General features: G+C 33.9%; 2 protein-coding genes across 2 annotated transcripts; both read left to right on the forward strand.

Annotated features, from left to right (window-relative positions):
- The first annotated feature begins 2,740 nt into the window (after positions 1-2,740).
- Positions 2,741-3,874, forward strand: LOC110651075 (hevamine-A-like). The gene has a single exon (XM_058148388.1). It carries the CDS (start codon positions 2,795-2,797, stop codon positions 3,689-3,691), a length of 897 nt encoding a protein of 298 aa, XP_058004371.1. The 5' UTR covers positions 2,741-2,794; the 3' UTR covers positions 3,692-3,874.
- Positions 3,875-10,600: 6,726 nt separating this feature from the next.
- On the forward strand, positions 10,601-11,757 carry LOC110651625 (hevamine-A-like). Its single transcript, XM_021807003.2, has one exon. It carries the CDS (start codon positions 10,758-10,760, stop codon positions 11,652-11,654), a length of 897 nt encoding a protein of 298 aa, XP_021662695.2. The 5' UTR covers positions 10,601-10,757; the 3' UTR covers positions 11,655-11,757.
- Positions 11,758-14,193: the final 2,436 nt, after the last annotated feature.

Consider the following 14,193-nt stretch of genomic DNA (forward strand, 5'->3'; position numbering starts at 1 on the left):
AAGTTTTGAATGGAAATAAGAAGAAAGAAAATTGTGAAAAAAAAGAAAGAAAATTGTTGCAACTTGTCAAGTAGGTTGGGCAAAAAATAATACCATGATTTGACTTTATAATTTGAGTGATTATTCTTTTCTAATCTGATTGTAAATTTATGGTTTTATATGAAGAAATTTATAAGTAATTAATTCATAGTATTTTTTTTTATAATATATACTAAGTTTTTTTTTTTATAATAAAGTATGTATTGAAATGATTATACTACAAAATTTTCTTAATTTAAAATATATGCACTAACGAATGTATGTGAAGGTCTATTTATATGAATATAGTTAAATTTATATTATTTAAATATTTGTCTTTAATTAATTGTCTGGGTATTTGTTAAAACTCATGTTGCCTATTTTAATTAATGAATGTTAATTATTATTTGATAAAAATACAATTTATAAATTTTTATTAATTACAATAATTATATGATTGCTTGAATTTTGGCCCTCTCCATTTTTTCTCCTGCGTCCGCCTCTAGATATCATGAATGTCTTTATAATTTGAGTATTTTTCTTTTTGAACACCAAATAGTGAGGGAAAATGGAAGAAGAAAATTCTATATTCTTCATTATCTTCATAGATGTTGAATCAAATTTCTAACTTGTCCCATGGGAAGGACAAAAGGAAATTGCCAAGGGACACTTATACCGACTAATGTTGAATAAAAATAAGGAGAAAGAGAAATAATACCATGACTGACTTCATAATTTGAGAGATTATTCTTAGTCTGCTGCTATCTACCGAATCAGTAGACCTCGAAAAATTAAGTTCGTATCAGGAGTTGCTGTCAACTTTGGATTAAATTTTAAACTTTATATATCTATCTGTATAGGGTGTGACTACAAAGAGCTCGAATTCATATGAGAATGAACTCATTAACCGTTAGATTAAATATTTATATCGAGATATGTGTAAAATTATATAAAATGTATCTACAGAGTGCATAAATCTATGTACGAAGACTCTTCAACTTCTTAGATTCACACACAAACTCCATAACTCATTAGATTCATAGACAAACTCCTTAATTTCTGTGATTCACACACAAACTTTGACAACTTCTTAGATTCACACACAAACTCAATGGAGCAAATTGTTGAAGATGAAAGACCCATGTGAGTCGGCCAAGCTAAACAAGATTAGAGCACTGAATTGGCACAGGTTTATTTACTTTAATTTGGCAAAATCCCTATTTTGACTCTTTAATTATTATCTAATAGTTATTTTTATCCCTAAAAAAATTACAATGAAATGAATCCTTTTAATTTCAATTAAGATCAATTAGATCATTTGTATTTAAATTTTTTGTTCAATGGATATATATTTTTTCATTTATAGTAAACTGAGCATCTCCATCGATTTCTACCTTCATTTCACAGCAATGTTCATTCTTGAACCATTTTCCTCTTTAAAAAATTCAAAACAACGCATTTGATTCTTTATTCTAAACATATTTATCATTATCATAGACAAGGTTTATTAAGTTAAATGCAAAATTGTATTAGTTGCTATTAAAAATATAAAATATTATATTAAATGTTACATTCTTCTAAAAAAATTCTGCAACTAGATGGCTGTTAATTTTTTAATTGATCCTGCTCTAAACACCAATTTCTCACTTATATTTGTTAAACCAATAATAGTATTGTCTCACTTGCCAGGTTTGAACTTTGTTAACAGAAGTGCTCTAAACAATTACTGTAATCCATGTGCCATTTGAACATGATGATTAGAATCTGGATTTGCAATCACGTAACTGTTCTGTTAGGATCTTATTTAGGTGATAGATATAAAGTTCTTGAATTAGCAAATTCAAACAACAGCAAACTCCTGTTTTCCAAGTGGCCTTATGGGAAGTAAATTTCATGTTTCTTGAACTCCAAACTAGCTGGAAGGATCATTTAAAAATAATAAAGAAACTCTCTGTAGGAGAAGTTTTATCTTCTTAGTGCAGGAAGCTGAGGAGATATGATTCACAGAACTGGTATAATTCCAACTCTTTTTCAATTGACATTTGATCATGGGAGGATGTGGGGGACCAATACTTATGGAAGGTGACAAGCTTCAACTATAGACCTGACACTGATAAATTTCAACTTTCCTCGTCAGCTGGTGTGAAAATGAAGTTGGTAAGTTTTTTATTTAGTAAAATGTCAAGAGACCATAGTATTGGCAACCAATAAAACTTTTTTAATATGATTCAGCTACTGAATCCATTAATGCATTTTACTGTTTGTCATTTTCAAGCGATAGTGAAAATGCACAGACAGATAAAAGTAAAAGCAAACAAATACATGACAAAAATAGGGTATGCAGTCATTATAAAATGTAATTATTCAGCCTCTTAAATTTAACATCATTAATCTATTATACATGTAGTGTTTGTCATTTTCTACTAGTGGTAAACTAGTACAGACAATTCTTGAAAAGTAGGCAAACAGAAGATACAAAAACAGTAGAGAGCAGACAGCTATTCAAGGTGGGGAAAGTGGTCATCAGGAACTGATATTTGATGATGTGAAAACTTCTTGTACGAGTAAATTAGCTATCATCCACTCGTCCATATCAGGCAAAATGAAGCAACTGCGAAGGCACGCACTCTTTAACAAAGACCAAAATGTATCCATCAGAATGTGATCATTTTGGCCTATAAAAGGAAATTCATTTGAGCATTGTAGTACCAAAGCAGCAAATCCTGGGAAGTATATACTAGCCAGTGACTAAAAACATTTCCAAATCTGTTTTAGAATGCCATCAAGTTCATCAATATCAGTTTTATTCCTCTTATCAGTAATTCTAACATTACTTTTGGGTTCTGATGCTGGTGGAATAGCAATTTATTGGGGCCAGAATGGAAATGAGGGGACCTTAGCGGAGACTTGTGCCACAGGAAACTATGACTTTGTAAATATAGCTTTCCTGCCCACTTTTGGCAATGGTCAGACTCCTATGATCAACCTCGCTGGCCATTGTGATCCATACAGCAATGGCTGCACAGGATTAAGCTCTGGCATTAAATCATGTCAAGCCAAAGGCATCAAGGTAATGCTTTCTATTGGTGGAGGAGCTGGGAGTTACTATCTTGCATCTACGGAGGATGCCAGGCAGGTTGCTACTTATCTTTGGAATAACTTCTTGGGTGGTCAATCTTCTTCTCGCCCACTTGGACCAGCTGTTCTAGATGGGATTGATTTCGACATTGAAGGAGGAACAAACCAACACTGGGACGATCTGGCAAGGTTCCTTTCAGCATATAGCAAGAAAGGTAAAAAGGTATACTTAACTGCAGCTCCCCAGTGCCCATTTCCTGATGCTTGGGTAGGAAATGCACTTAAGACGGGTCTTTTTGATTATGTTTGGGTTCAATTCTACAACAACCCTCCCTGCCAATACTCCTCTGGAAGTATTGCCAATCTCGAAGACGCATGGAGGCAATGGACTTCAAGTATTCCTGCTAACAAGATTTTCTTGGGATTACCTGCTGCTCCTGCTGCAGCTGGAAGTGGGTTCATCCCTGCAACTGATCTCACTTCAAAAGTTCTTCCTGCAATCAAGGGTTCTGCTAAGTATGGAGGAGTTATGCTATGGTCCAAGTATTATGATGATCAAACTGGTTATAGCAGGGCCATCAAGGGCTCTGTCTAAATACCTTCTTCACAGCTTTGTGTGAATATATAAATCCTTGTTACATCTTTACCTGTACTATGTATGCAAAGATGTAAACAAATGCAGAATTATGTGTTCTTGATTTATGATCTCTTCTTCATTTTCTGTCTTTTCTCCTCAATACAACAACGCAAAAGCATAAGCAGCTCCTATTAACTATAACTTTTATGGTTCTATTTGTGCAGACAACAGCTGCAATTTCAAAACACAATTGGTAAAGTAACAATGGATGCCATGGAAACCGAAAATAAAGAATGAAAGATGAAGTTTCAGTTGGAATTATTAACATGTTAGGTGTCATGCAACATCTGATCTCGAGTTCCACGAGGGGAAAAAAATAATGAAAATTAGACCTTTCTTAGTATGGTAAAAAAATGAATAAGAAATTACTTAAAATTTTTCCATTTTCTTTTATGCAAAATTTATTTTGCACTGAAGACTCTTAATTGGAATTTATAAAATTACGTTTTCACAGTGACTTCAATTACCACCACAACAAGTTCATCAAGTTAGTGAAAAGCAGATGGCTGCATTGCATAAACGGATCAACACCTTGTAGTGTCATAAATATGTGGAATCGGGTTAGCAGGTCAATCCGCGACATGACACAACTATTGGCGTGTTTATGATTGATGTGAGCATGAATAAGCTCGATTCAAACCCTCTATTTTCATATCATATTCACAGATCATGTCTAAAATTGACACCCCTAATTATAACTTATCTTGTGGGTTGAGCAGGACACAAGGGAATTGCCAATCAACTAATTTTCAATTGAAACAAAATTTTTATGGGTTGAACAAGAAATAATGCCATAAATTTCTTTATTATTTATCTGCATCTAAAACTATGATTGATTTTCTAATTTGAACAAGAAAGAAAATTGTGGAAAAGGAAAGAAAATTATTACTTGTTCAGTGAGATGGGCAATAAATAATACCATGATTGATTTTATAAGTTGAGTGATTATTCTTTTCTAGTTAGGGATTGCGTAGTGCGTAGCTTGAATTAATCCAGTGGCTAAAAATACATCATTCACCTTGCAGGTGCAAGGTTCAATTCTCACTCTTCAATCCCCTTAAAAAAAACTTGATTGTGCATTGGTAACTTGGAAAGGTTATTATTATTATTATTATTATTATTTCGTTACAGTCACAATGTATACTTAAACTTTCAAATGGTGCAGGAGAAGCAACTTGAGACTACTTGTAAAATGGGTTTCTTATATGGACAGCAAAGCAGGTATGGTAATAGTAATGAAGATGTATCTTCTCTATAAACTCTGTCTAACGGGTTGTTTGAGATGACTGAATTTTATAAAATTTTTTGAAATTCATTTCCAAATATAAAATTTTGTATTTGAAAGCAAAAAAAAAATATGAATTTTAATTTTATAATTTGAATTTCATAGAATTGATTATAACTATCACAAATTCCATTAAAATAGGTGAAATTTCTAAATGAATTCCACAGATTTTACCATAATTTTTTTTTTAACAAAACTACCCTTATCTTCACGTTTTATTTCTCTTCTCTCGCAAAATCCCTTATTTTTTAAACCCCATCTTCATATTATCATCTCTTCCCATATTTATAGGTAAAACCCACATTTACCAATTCAATAAAATTTCAAATTAACTTGATATGCAATAACACAACTTAATTGGCAATGCTAATTATTTTTATTGTATATTTAGTTCATATTTTCCATTTAATTAGGGACGTAGAACCATTAAAATTTGGTGAATAAATGGGTATATGTTTTGTCTGATTCCTTGCTGGGTTTGATGTTCATTAACACGTATGCTTTTTCAATAGCTATGGAAAAAAGACCTTTGTTAAAGAGTGTATGTATGAATTTGTAGTAATCAAAGAAAGTTTTGCCAACTATGGCTGCTTGTCGCAATAGCTAAATCTTGTTCAGTATATGATAAACAAATTAATTTGAGAGTGAATATAAAAGTTTTTGTGAAGCACTAAGATTTATTAGCCTTTTTTATTTATGAATTAATTAGAGATTATATTATTTTATTTTATTTTAATATTTTGACTTTTTTGTATACGATTATGGGATATTGATGCTTTTTTTTTTTTAATCTTAGAGAATAAACCATAAGGAAAATATGTATTATTGACAGATATTATTTTATCATTCTAATTTTTTTATTTTACATAGTAATAGTTATTATTTTAAGGGTAATAATATATAAAATATAAGTATATTATGTATCTTAATATAAAAACTATACATAATTATTATATTAAGTAAAATAAATATAATTATGAATTTGTTATTTATTTTATAAGATTAGTATGTCAAGGATGTTTTAGAAGATAAATGTAAATGAATCAAACCGAACCAAACCGAATTAAATTATAAAAACCGAACTGTAAATTTTAGAAATCGAACCGAACCAAAATTGGTGAAAAACCGAATCGAACCGAACCACTTTATTTCAGTTCGGTTCGGTTTAAACCCATCGGTTTGATTTTTTACTATTTTTTTTAATTTAGACTTGATTTTCAAGTCATTTGGTCTAATTTTAACTTTGGTTTGAACCTAATAACCATTAATCAATGAAATTAAACAATTAATGTATATATAATTAAATATAATTCATAAATTTTTCATAAAAATAAATTAATTTAAAAATCAATTCGATTCGATTTAATTCGATTTGACTATATAAATTACTATTCAGTTCGATTTAATTCGATTTGACTATATAAATTACTATTCGGTTCGGTTCGGTTTAACCGATTTTTTTCTCTTCAAAATTGAACCGAACTGAAATAACCAAAATTTTTATAAATTAAAACTGAACTGGACCGATTGAATTTTAAAATCGAACCGATTGAACCGAATTGACTCGATTCAGTTCAATTTTTTGATTTGAACCAAATTCTGCTCAGCCCTAGTCACACACCAATATTTTTTTTCTCTCACTCACACCAGTTCTGAGCCACACACAAGACTTTCACTCTTAAGGCACTCACCCTCTCTTCACGCCCACACACTCACAATTCACACTCTTAAACTCTAGGACACTCACCCTTGAACACCTCACACTTATTTGCGCTCATTCACTCACGCACCACACCAGCACACATATTCACCAATTTATACTTGTAGTAAGTCGGCAATAGAACAATTTTAGGCCATAAGTTGAAGTCGATGATGAAGAAGACCCTTGAAACATCTAGAATGGCGATGATGATGCTTCTCTAACACAACTCATATTGTTGTAACTTTGTATAATTTTCTAGAGCGAGAGAGGTGGTGATATAATCTTCAATACTCCCCTCAAGCACCGACTCTCATTTTTCATATTAAGGTCTTCTTGAAACTCATTAAATTTTATAGAACTTAAACTCTTTGTGAATATGTCGGCAACTTGGTCTTTTGTCTTAATCAATGTAGTTCAATATCTCCTTGTAGCACTTTTTCTTAAACAAAGTGATAACGTATCTCCACATATTTTGTTCGAGCATGGAATACCGGGTTCTCCACCAGGCGTATAGCAGTTTGATTGTCACAATCAATGACCTGATGTATAATTTTTATTAATTATAATAGCTACATACTTTCTTGAGATGCCATTGTCATTGCTCTATACTCAACTTTAGTAGTTGATAATGATATTGTAGGTTGCCTTTTACTACAACATGATATGACACCTAATCCAAGAGTGAAAACATAGCCAAAAGGAGACCATCTTGTATTTATAGGTTGCCTTTTACTACAACATGATATGACACCTAATCCAAGAGTGAAAACATAGCCAAAAGGAGACCATCTTGTATCGTGGTTGCCTCCATAGTCAACATCACAATATCTAATAATTTTGCAAGCTCCCTCTTTCTTGTACATGAGTCCAAAATTGATAGTACCTTTAACGTACCTCAATATTCTTCGCATAGCTTCCAAATGAGGCTTCTTCGGATTTTGCATGAAGTGACTAACAACTTCCACGACAAAATATATGTCAGGTCGTGTCATGGTTAAGAAGATAAACCTGTCTACCAACTATCAATACATGGTAGTATCTTCCAAATCTTTTCCTTCTTCAGCACGTAGCTTGGCACTATAATCTCCATAGGTGTACTGATTGGCTTGCACTCCATCATTCCAAATTTCTCTTGGAGGTCTTTATCATACTTCCTTTGGCATAGGACCAAGCCATCATCTATGCGTCAACCTCGAGCCCGGGAAAATGTCTAAGTTCTCCAAGCTCTTTCATTTGAAAGTGAATAGATAAGTTTCCTTATGTTCAAAGAATTTTTTCCCTTTATCGTCTCTTGTTATGATAAGACCATCCACGTAAACTAGTACTATTGCTAGTTTATCTCCTCTAGCTTTGACAAAAAGACTTGAGTTAGCAAGTGTCACCTTGTATCCATTTAGTGCAAAGAACTTAGCTATCTTCCCGTACCATGCTCGTGGTGCCTACTTTATCCCTTAAAGAGCTTCTCTCAGCTTGCAAACAAAGTTAGGTCTCTCTTGATTTATGAATCCTCTAGGTTGCTCCATATAAATATCTCAATCAATTTCTCCATGAAGGAAGGCATTCTTCACATCCATCTGCCATAATTTCCATAACTTATTAGTAGCTAGTGCTAATAAGACACAAACTATGGTGATCTTCGCTACTGGACTGAATGTCTCATCATAAGCCAAGCCATGTTGTTGAGAAAATCCATGAGCAACCAGGCGAGCCTTGTACCTCTTGATCGAGCCATTGGAATGAATCTTCACTTTATAAACCCATTGATAGGATATAGGCTTAAAATCCTTCGGCTTTGGAACCAAGTCCCATGTCTGATTTTATTTTAGAGCATTAATTCCTTCTTATGTCACCTTTCACTAATTATTATTATTATTTACTTTTTTGAAGGTAATAGGCTCCTTAATTTTATCTACTTCAGTACAGGCAGCATTGACGTACCGTGGGTTTGGATGCTTTACTCTACTGGATCTTCGAAGTTGAGGTTTTGCTTGTTTAACTTCCTCATGTTGGCTCAGTCGAATATCTTCAAGTGTTCCAAGATGTACACTTGTCTGCCACGGGCTTCTAGATCTTTCTTGGTTTTGTGAGCTAGACTATTCTCCATCATCAACGGCTCGCCCTTTGTCAGCTACCTCTTGAATATTGTCTTTTTTATCTTGTTCTTCCTCGTCCAACTTTCCACATAGCTTATCCTTTAGCTCTTTAGTGTTAGGTAGCACCACTTCTTTTGAAGACCACTATGATGACATTTCATTAAAGACAACATTTCTTGAAACGTAGCATTGGCCGATAGTGGGATCGCAGCATCTCCATTATCGTAGCACACAAAGATACATCATTGTGCCTTTTTATCGAACTTGCTACATAGATGATCAGACACGAACACATAGCAAACACAACCAAAACCTGTAGGTGACTAATTGTGACTTCTTGAATGGGGAGATAAAGTTTAGCTTTAGTTGTGGCAAACGATCGGTAATATACACCACTGTCTTTATACATTCCGCCCAGAACCAACTAGGAACATTCTTAGCATCTAGCATGCTTCAACAAATCTCTGCAAGATGTTCATTTTTCCTTTCTACGACTCCATTCTGTTGCGGAGTCCCCGGACAAGTCAACTGACGCTGTATATTTTGTTCTTTTAGATGCTCTGTGAACTTGTCCAGTATGTACTCTCTACCATTATCAGTACGAAAGCATTTAAATTTTATATCTTTGTGTAATTTTTCAAATACAAAATTGTTGCTATTAAAAATATAAAATATTATATTAACTGTTATATTCATATAAAAAAAATATACAACTAGATGGCTGCTAATATTTCTCACTTTATTTGTCAAACCAATAATAGTATTGTCTCATTGCTAGGTTTGAACTTTGTTAAAAGAAGTGCCCTAAACAATTACTGTAATCCATATGCCATTTGAACGTGATGATTAGAATTTCGATTTGCATTCAGATAGATGAAGGCTACACTGTTCTGTTAGGATCTTAATTAGGTGACAGATATAAAGTCCTTGAATTAGCAGTTTCATACAACAACAAACTCCTACTTTCCAAATGGCCTTATGGAAAGTAAATTTCATGTTTCTCGAACTCCAAACTAGCTGAAAGGATCAATTGAAAAAAATAAAGAAACTCTCTGTGGGAGCAGTTTTATCTTCTTACTGCAGGAAGCTGAGGAGATATGATTCACAGAACCGGTATAATTCCAACTCTTTTTCAATTGACAGTTGATCATGGGAGGATGTGGGGGACCAATAATTGTGGAAGGCGACAAGCTTCAACTATAGACCAGACCCTGATAAATTTCAACTTTCCTTTTCAGCTGGTGTGAAAATGAATTAAGATGGTAAGTTTTTTACTTATTAAAATGCCAAGAAACCATAGTATTGGCAACCAATAGAACTCTTGTAATATGATTCAGCTACTGAACCCATTAATGCATTTTATTGTTTGTCATTTTCAACTGATAGTGAACACGCACAGACAGATAAAAGTAAAAGCAAAAAAATACATGACAAAAATAGGGTATGCAGTCATTATAAAATGTAATTATTCAGCCTCTTAAATTTAACATCATTAAGCTATTATACATGTGGTGTTTGTCATTTTCTACTAGTGGTAAACTAGTACAGACAATTCTTGAAAAGTAGGCGAACAAAAGATACAAAAACAGTAGAAAGCAGACAGCTGTTCAAGGTGGGGAAAGTGGTCATGAAAAGTAGGCAAACAAAAGATAAAAAAACAGCAGAGAGCAGACAGATATTCAAGGTGGGAAAAGTGGTCATGAATTGAAGATGTGAAAACTTCTTGTACGAGTAAATTGGCTATCATCCATTCGTCCATATCAGGCACAATAAAGCAACTGCGAAGGCACTCACTCTTCAATAAAGACCAAAATGTTTCCATCAGAATGTGATCATTTTGACCTACAAAAAGGAAATTCATTTGAGCATTGTAGTACCAAAGCAGCAAATCCTGGGAAGTATATACCAGCCAGTGACTAAAAACATTTCCAAATCTGTTTTGAAATGGCATCAAGTTCATCAATCTCAGTATTATTCCTCTTATCAGTAATTCTAACGTCACTTTTGGGTTCTGATGCTGGTGGAATAGCAATTTATTGGGGCCAGAATGGAAATGAGGGGACCTTAGCAGAGAATTGTGCCACAGGAAACTATGACTTTGTAAATATAGCTTTCCTGCCCACTTTTGGCAATGGTCAGACTCCTATGATCAACCTCGCTGGCCATTGTGATCCATACAGCAATGGCTGCACAGGCTTAAGCTCTGACATTAAATCATGTCAAGCCAAAGGCATCAAGGTGATGCTTTCTATTGGTGGAGGAGCTGGGAGTTACTATCTTGCATCTATGGAGGATGCCAGGCAGGTTGCTAGTTATCTTTGGAATAATTTCTTGGGTGGTCAATCTTCTTCTCGCCCACTTGGACCAGCTGTTCTAGACGGGATTGATTTCGACATTGAAGGAGGAACAAACCAACACTGGGACGATCTGGCAAGGTTCCTTTCAGCATATAGCAAGAATGGTAAAAAGGTATACTTAACTGCAGCTCCCCAGTGCCCATTTCCCGATGCTTGGGTAGGAAATGCACTTAAGACGGGTCTTTTTGATTATGTTTGGGTTCAATTCTACAACAACCCTCCCTGCCAATACTCCTCTGGAAGTATTGCCAATCTCGAAGACGCATGGAGGCAATGGACTTCAGGTATCCCTGCTAACAAGATTTTCTTGGGATTACCTGCTGCTCCTGCTGCAGCTGGAAGTGGGTTCATCCCTGCAACTGATCTCACTTCAAAAGTTCTTCCTGCAGTCAAGGGTTCTGCTAAGTATGGAGGAGTTATGCTATGGTCCAAGTATTATGATGATCAAACTGGTTATAGCAAGGCCATCAAGGGCTCTGTCTAATTACCTTCTTCGCAGCTTTGTGTGAATAAATCCTTGTTTCGTCTTTACCTGTGCTATGTATGTAAAGATGTAAATAAATGCAGAATTATGTGTTCTTGATTTATGATTCTCTTCTTCATTTTCTGTCTCTTCTGCTCAATACAACAAGACAAAAGCTTAAGCAGCTCTTATTAACTATGATTCTCTTCTTTATTGTTCTATTTTGTGCAGACAACAGCTGCAATTCCAAAACACAATTGGTAAAGTAAAAATGGATGCCATGAAAACCGAAAATAGAGAATGAAAGATGAAGTTTAAAGTTGGAATTATTACATGTTAGATGTCATGCAACATCTGATCTCCAGTTCCACTACGGGAAAAAAAATAATGAAAATTAGACCTTTTCTTAATACGGTAAAAAATGAATGAGAAATTACTTAAAATTCTTCCATTTTCTTGTATGCAAAATTTATTTTGCACTGGCAGAGGGTATTGTCATTGAATCTGATTCAAAGAATGCTTTACTCTTGGTCTCCAATTGGAAGAAGGCACCATGGAAGGTTAATGCAGTTCTCAATTCCATTTGCAATTGCCTTAATTCTCTCTCCAGGATTTCTTTTGTTCATGTTCTGCGTGAAGCAAATAATGTTGCCGACTATTTGGCTAAACAAGGTTTGTTCATATCTCATGACTTTGTGGCATGGTTGTGATGGTGCTGCTTAGCTTTAATTTTTTGGGTTTGTCTCTCTTCATCTGGTGCATATGAAGAACTCTTGTCGCTTTTGGTTGAATTAGGCGGTGAAGCCTTCATGTTTGCTTGTCTTTCCGATTGGGATCATGTTTCATCCTGGAGGCCTGATGTTTTAGTTTTTTAGCTCACTCATGCTGCTGTTGTTTTGGCTCTTTTCCTTTTCTTATGTTCGTTCATTTTGCTGGGTTTGTAATAGTTTTGTGTTTTGATATTTGCCGCGTTGTATTTTTCGTTGCTTCGGAGCTTTTGGTGTTATAGTTGCTTTTGTACTGGTTTCTCTTTTGTTCCGTATTTTTCTAAAATTTTTCGCTTAGCATTCATTGTTCTAGATTGAGTGTTCTGGGGTGGCCTAATGACCAGAAAGTAGTTGGATAATGGCCGCATTGCATAAACGGATCGACAAATGATACATGTCATAAATATGTTAAATTGGGTTAGTGGATTAATTTGCGATACGATACGACTATTGGTATGTCATAAACAAATACGAACACGAATAAACCTAACTCATTATTTTCGTATCGTGTTCATGGATCATATCTAAAATTACCGTCCCTACTTATAACTTATCTCATGGGTTGGGCAGGACACAAGGGAATTGCCAATCAACTAATTTTCAATTGAAACAAAATTGTTAGAACTTGTCCTTTGGGTCAAGAAATAATACCATGATCGTGTTTATTATTATTCAGCATTTGAAAACCTGATTGACTTTATAATTTGAATAAGCAAGAAAAATGTGTAAAAAGGAAAGAAAATTATTACTTGTTCAGCGGGTTAGGCAATAAATAATACCGTGATCGACTTTATAATTTGAGTGATTATTTTTTTCTAATCATGCCTCGTTTGACTTAATTCGGTTGCTAAAAGTATATCATTCACTTTATAGATGTCGGATTCGAGTCCTACTCTCTTAATCTCTAAAAAATACTGATTGTGCAGTGATAACTTGGAAAGGTTGTTGTTGTTATTATTATTATTATTATTATTACGTTACAGTTACAATGTATACTTAATTTTAAATGGTGCAGGAGAAGCAACATGAGACCACTTGTAAAATGGGTTTCTTTTATGGACAGCAAAGCATAGATGGTAAAAGTAAAGAAGATGTATCATTCTTCTCTATAAACCTGTCTAAAACTTTGATGATACATTAAACAGAAGGAGAACATGCTCAATACCTGATAATTATTGTATAAGATTAATTCAATACACTAGAAAGTAGAAACAGCAAAGGCAGGCACCAGGAAACTTCTTAGATTTTTTTATTTCGATTAAAAATAATTTTAAAATTTAAAATGTGAAAATTAATATTTTATTTTAAAAACATAAATATTAATACTTTATTGATATATTATATTATTTAAAAAAAAAAAGGGTAGATTTGGAATTATAAATCAAAAGAAATGAGAGAGACTGTTTTCTTGGTTAATTCCATCGGAAAGTGACTACTTTAGATAATGTTAAATTGAAGCTTGCATACTTTTGCATTATTGAAGTTTTGAGTGCTTTTGCATTGAAGGAAATTGAAGACGGTGCTGATGGGTGAAAACTAGGCTATTGTTTGTTACCCATCTCCAAGTCACATTGAGTGTAGGGACATTTCCTGACCTCTATGGATTAGTCTGTTCCGCCCATCCCTGAATGCGCTTTTCAGAATTAATAATTGCCAGCAACCTGTCCTTTTTGCCTATCATCTTTGCCTTCGGTCTATTATTTTCTACCTGTAATTTGGATTTAGATTCCAACTTGTATGATGTATCCATCTTGATGCTGAGAATCATCCAGAAACCAATAGAAAATTGAGGG

This window comes from Hevea brasiliensis, chromosome 6, assembly GCF_030052815.1.
Source record: "Hevea brasiliensis isolate MT/VB/25A 57/8 chromosome 6, ASM3005281v1, whole genome shotgun sequence".
In the NCBI taxonomy this organism is placed as follows: domain Eukaryota; kingdom Viridiplantae; phylum Streptophyta; class Magnoliopsida; order Malpighiales; family Euphorbiaceae; genus Hevea; species Hevea brasiliensis.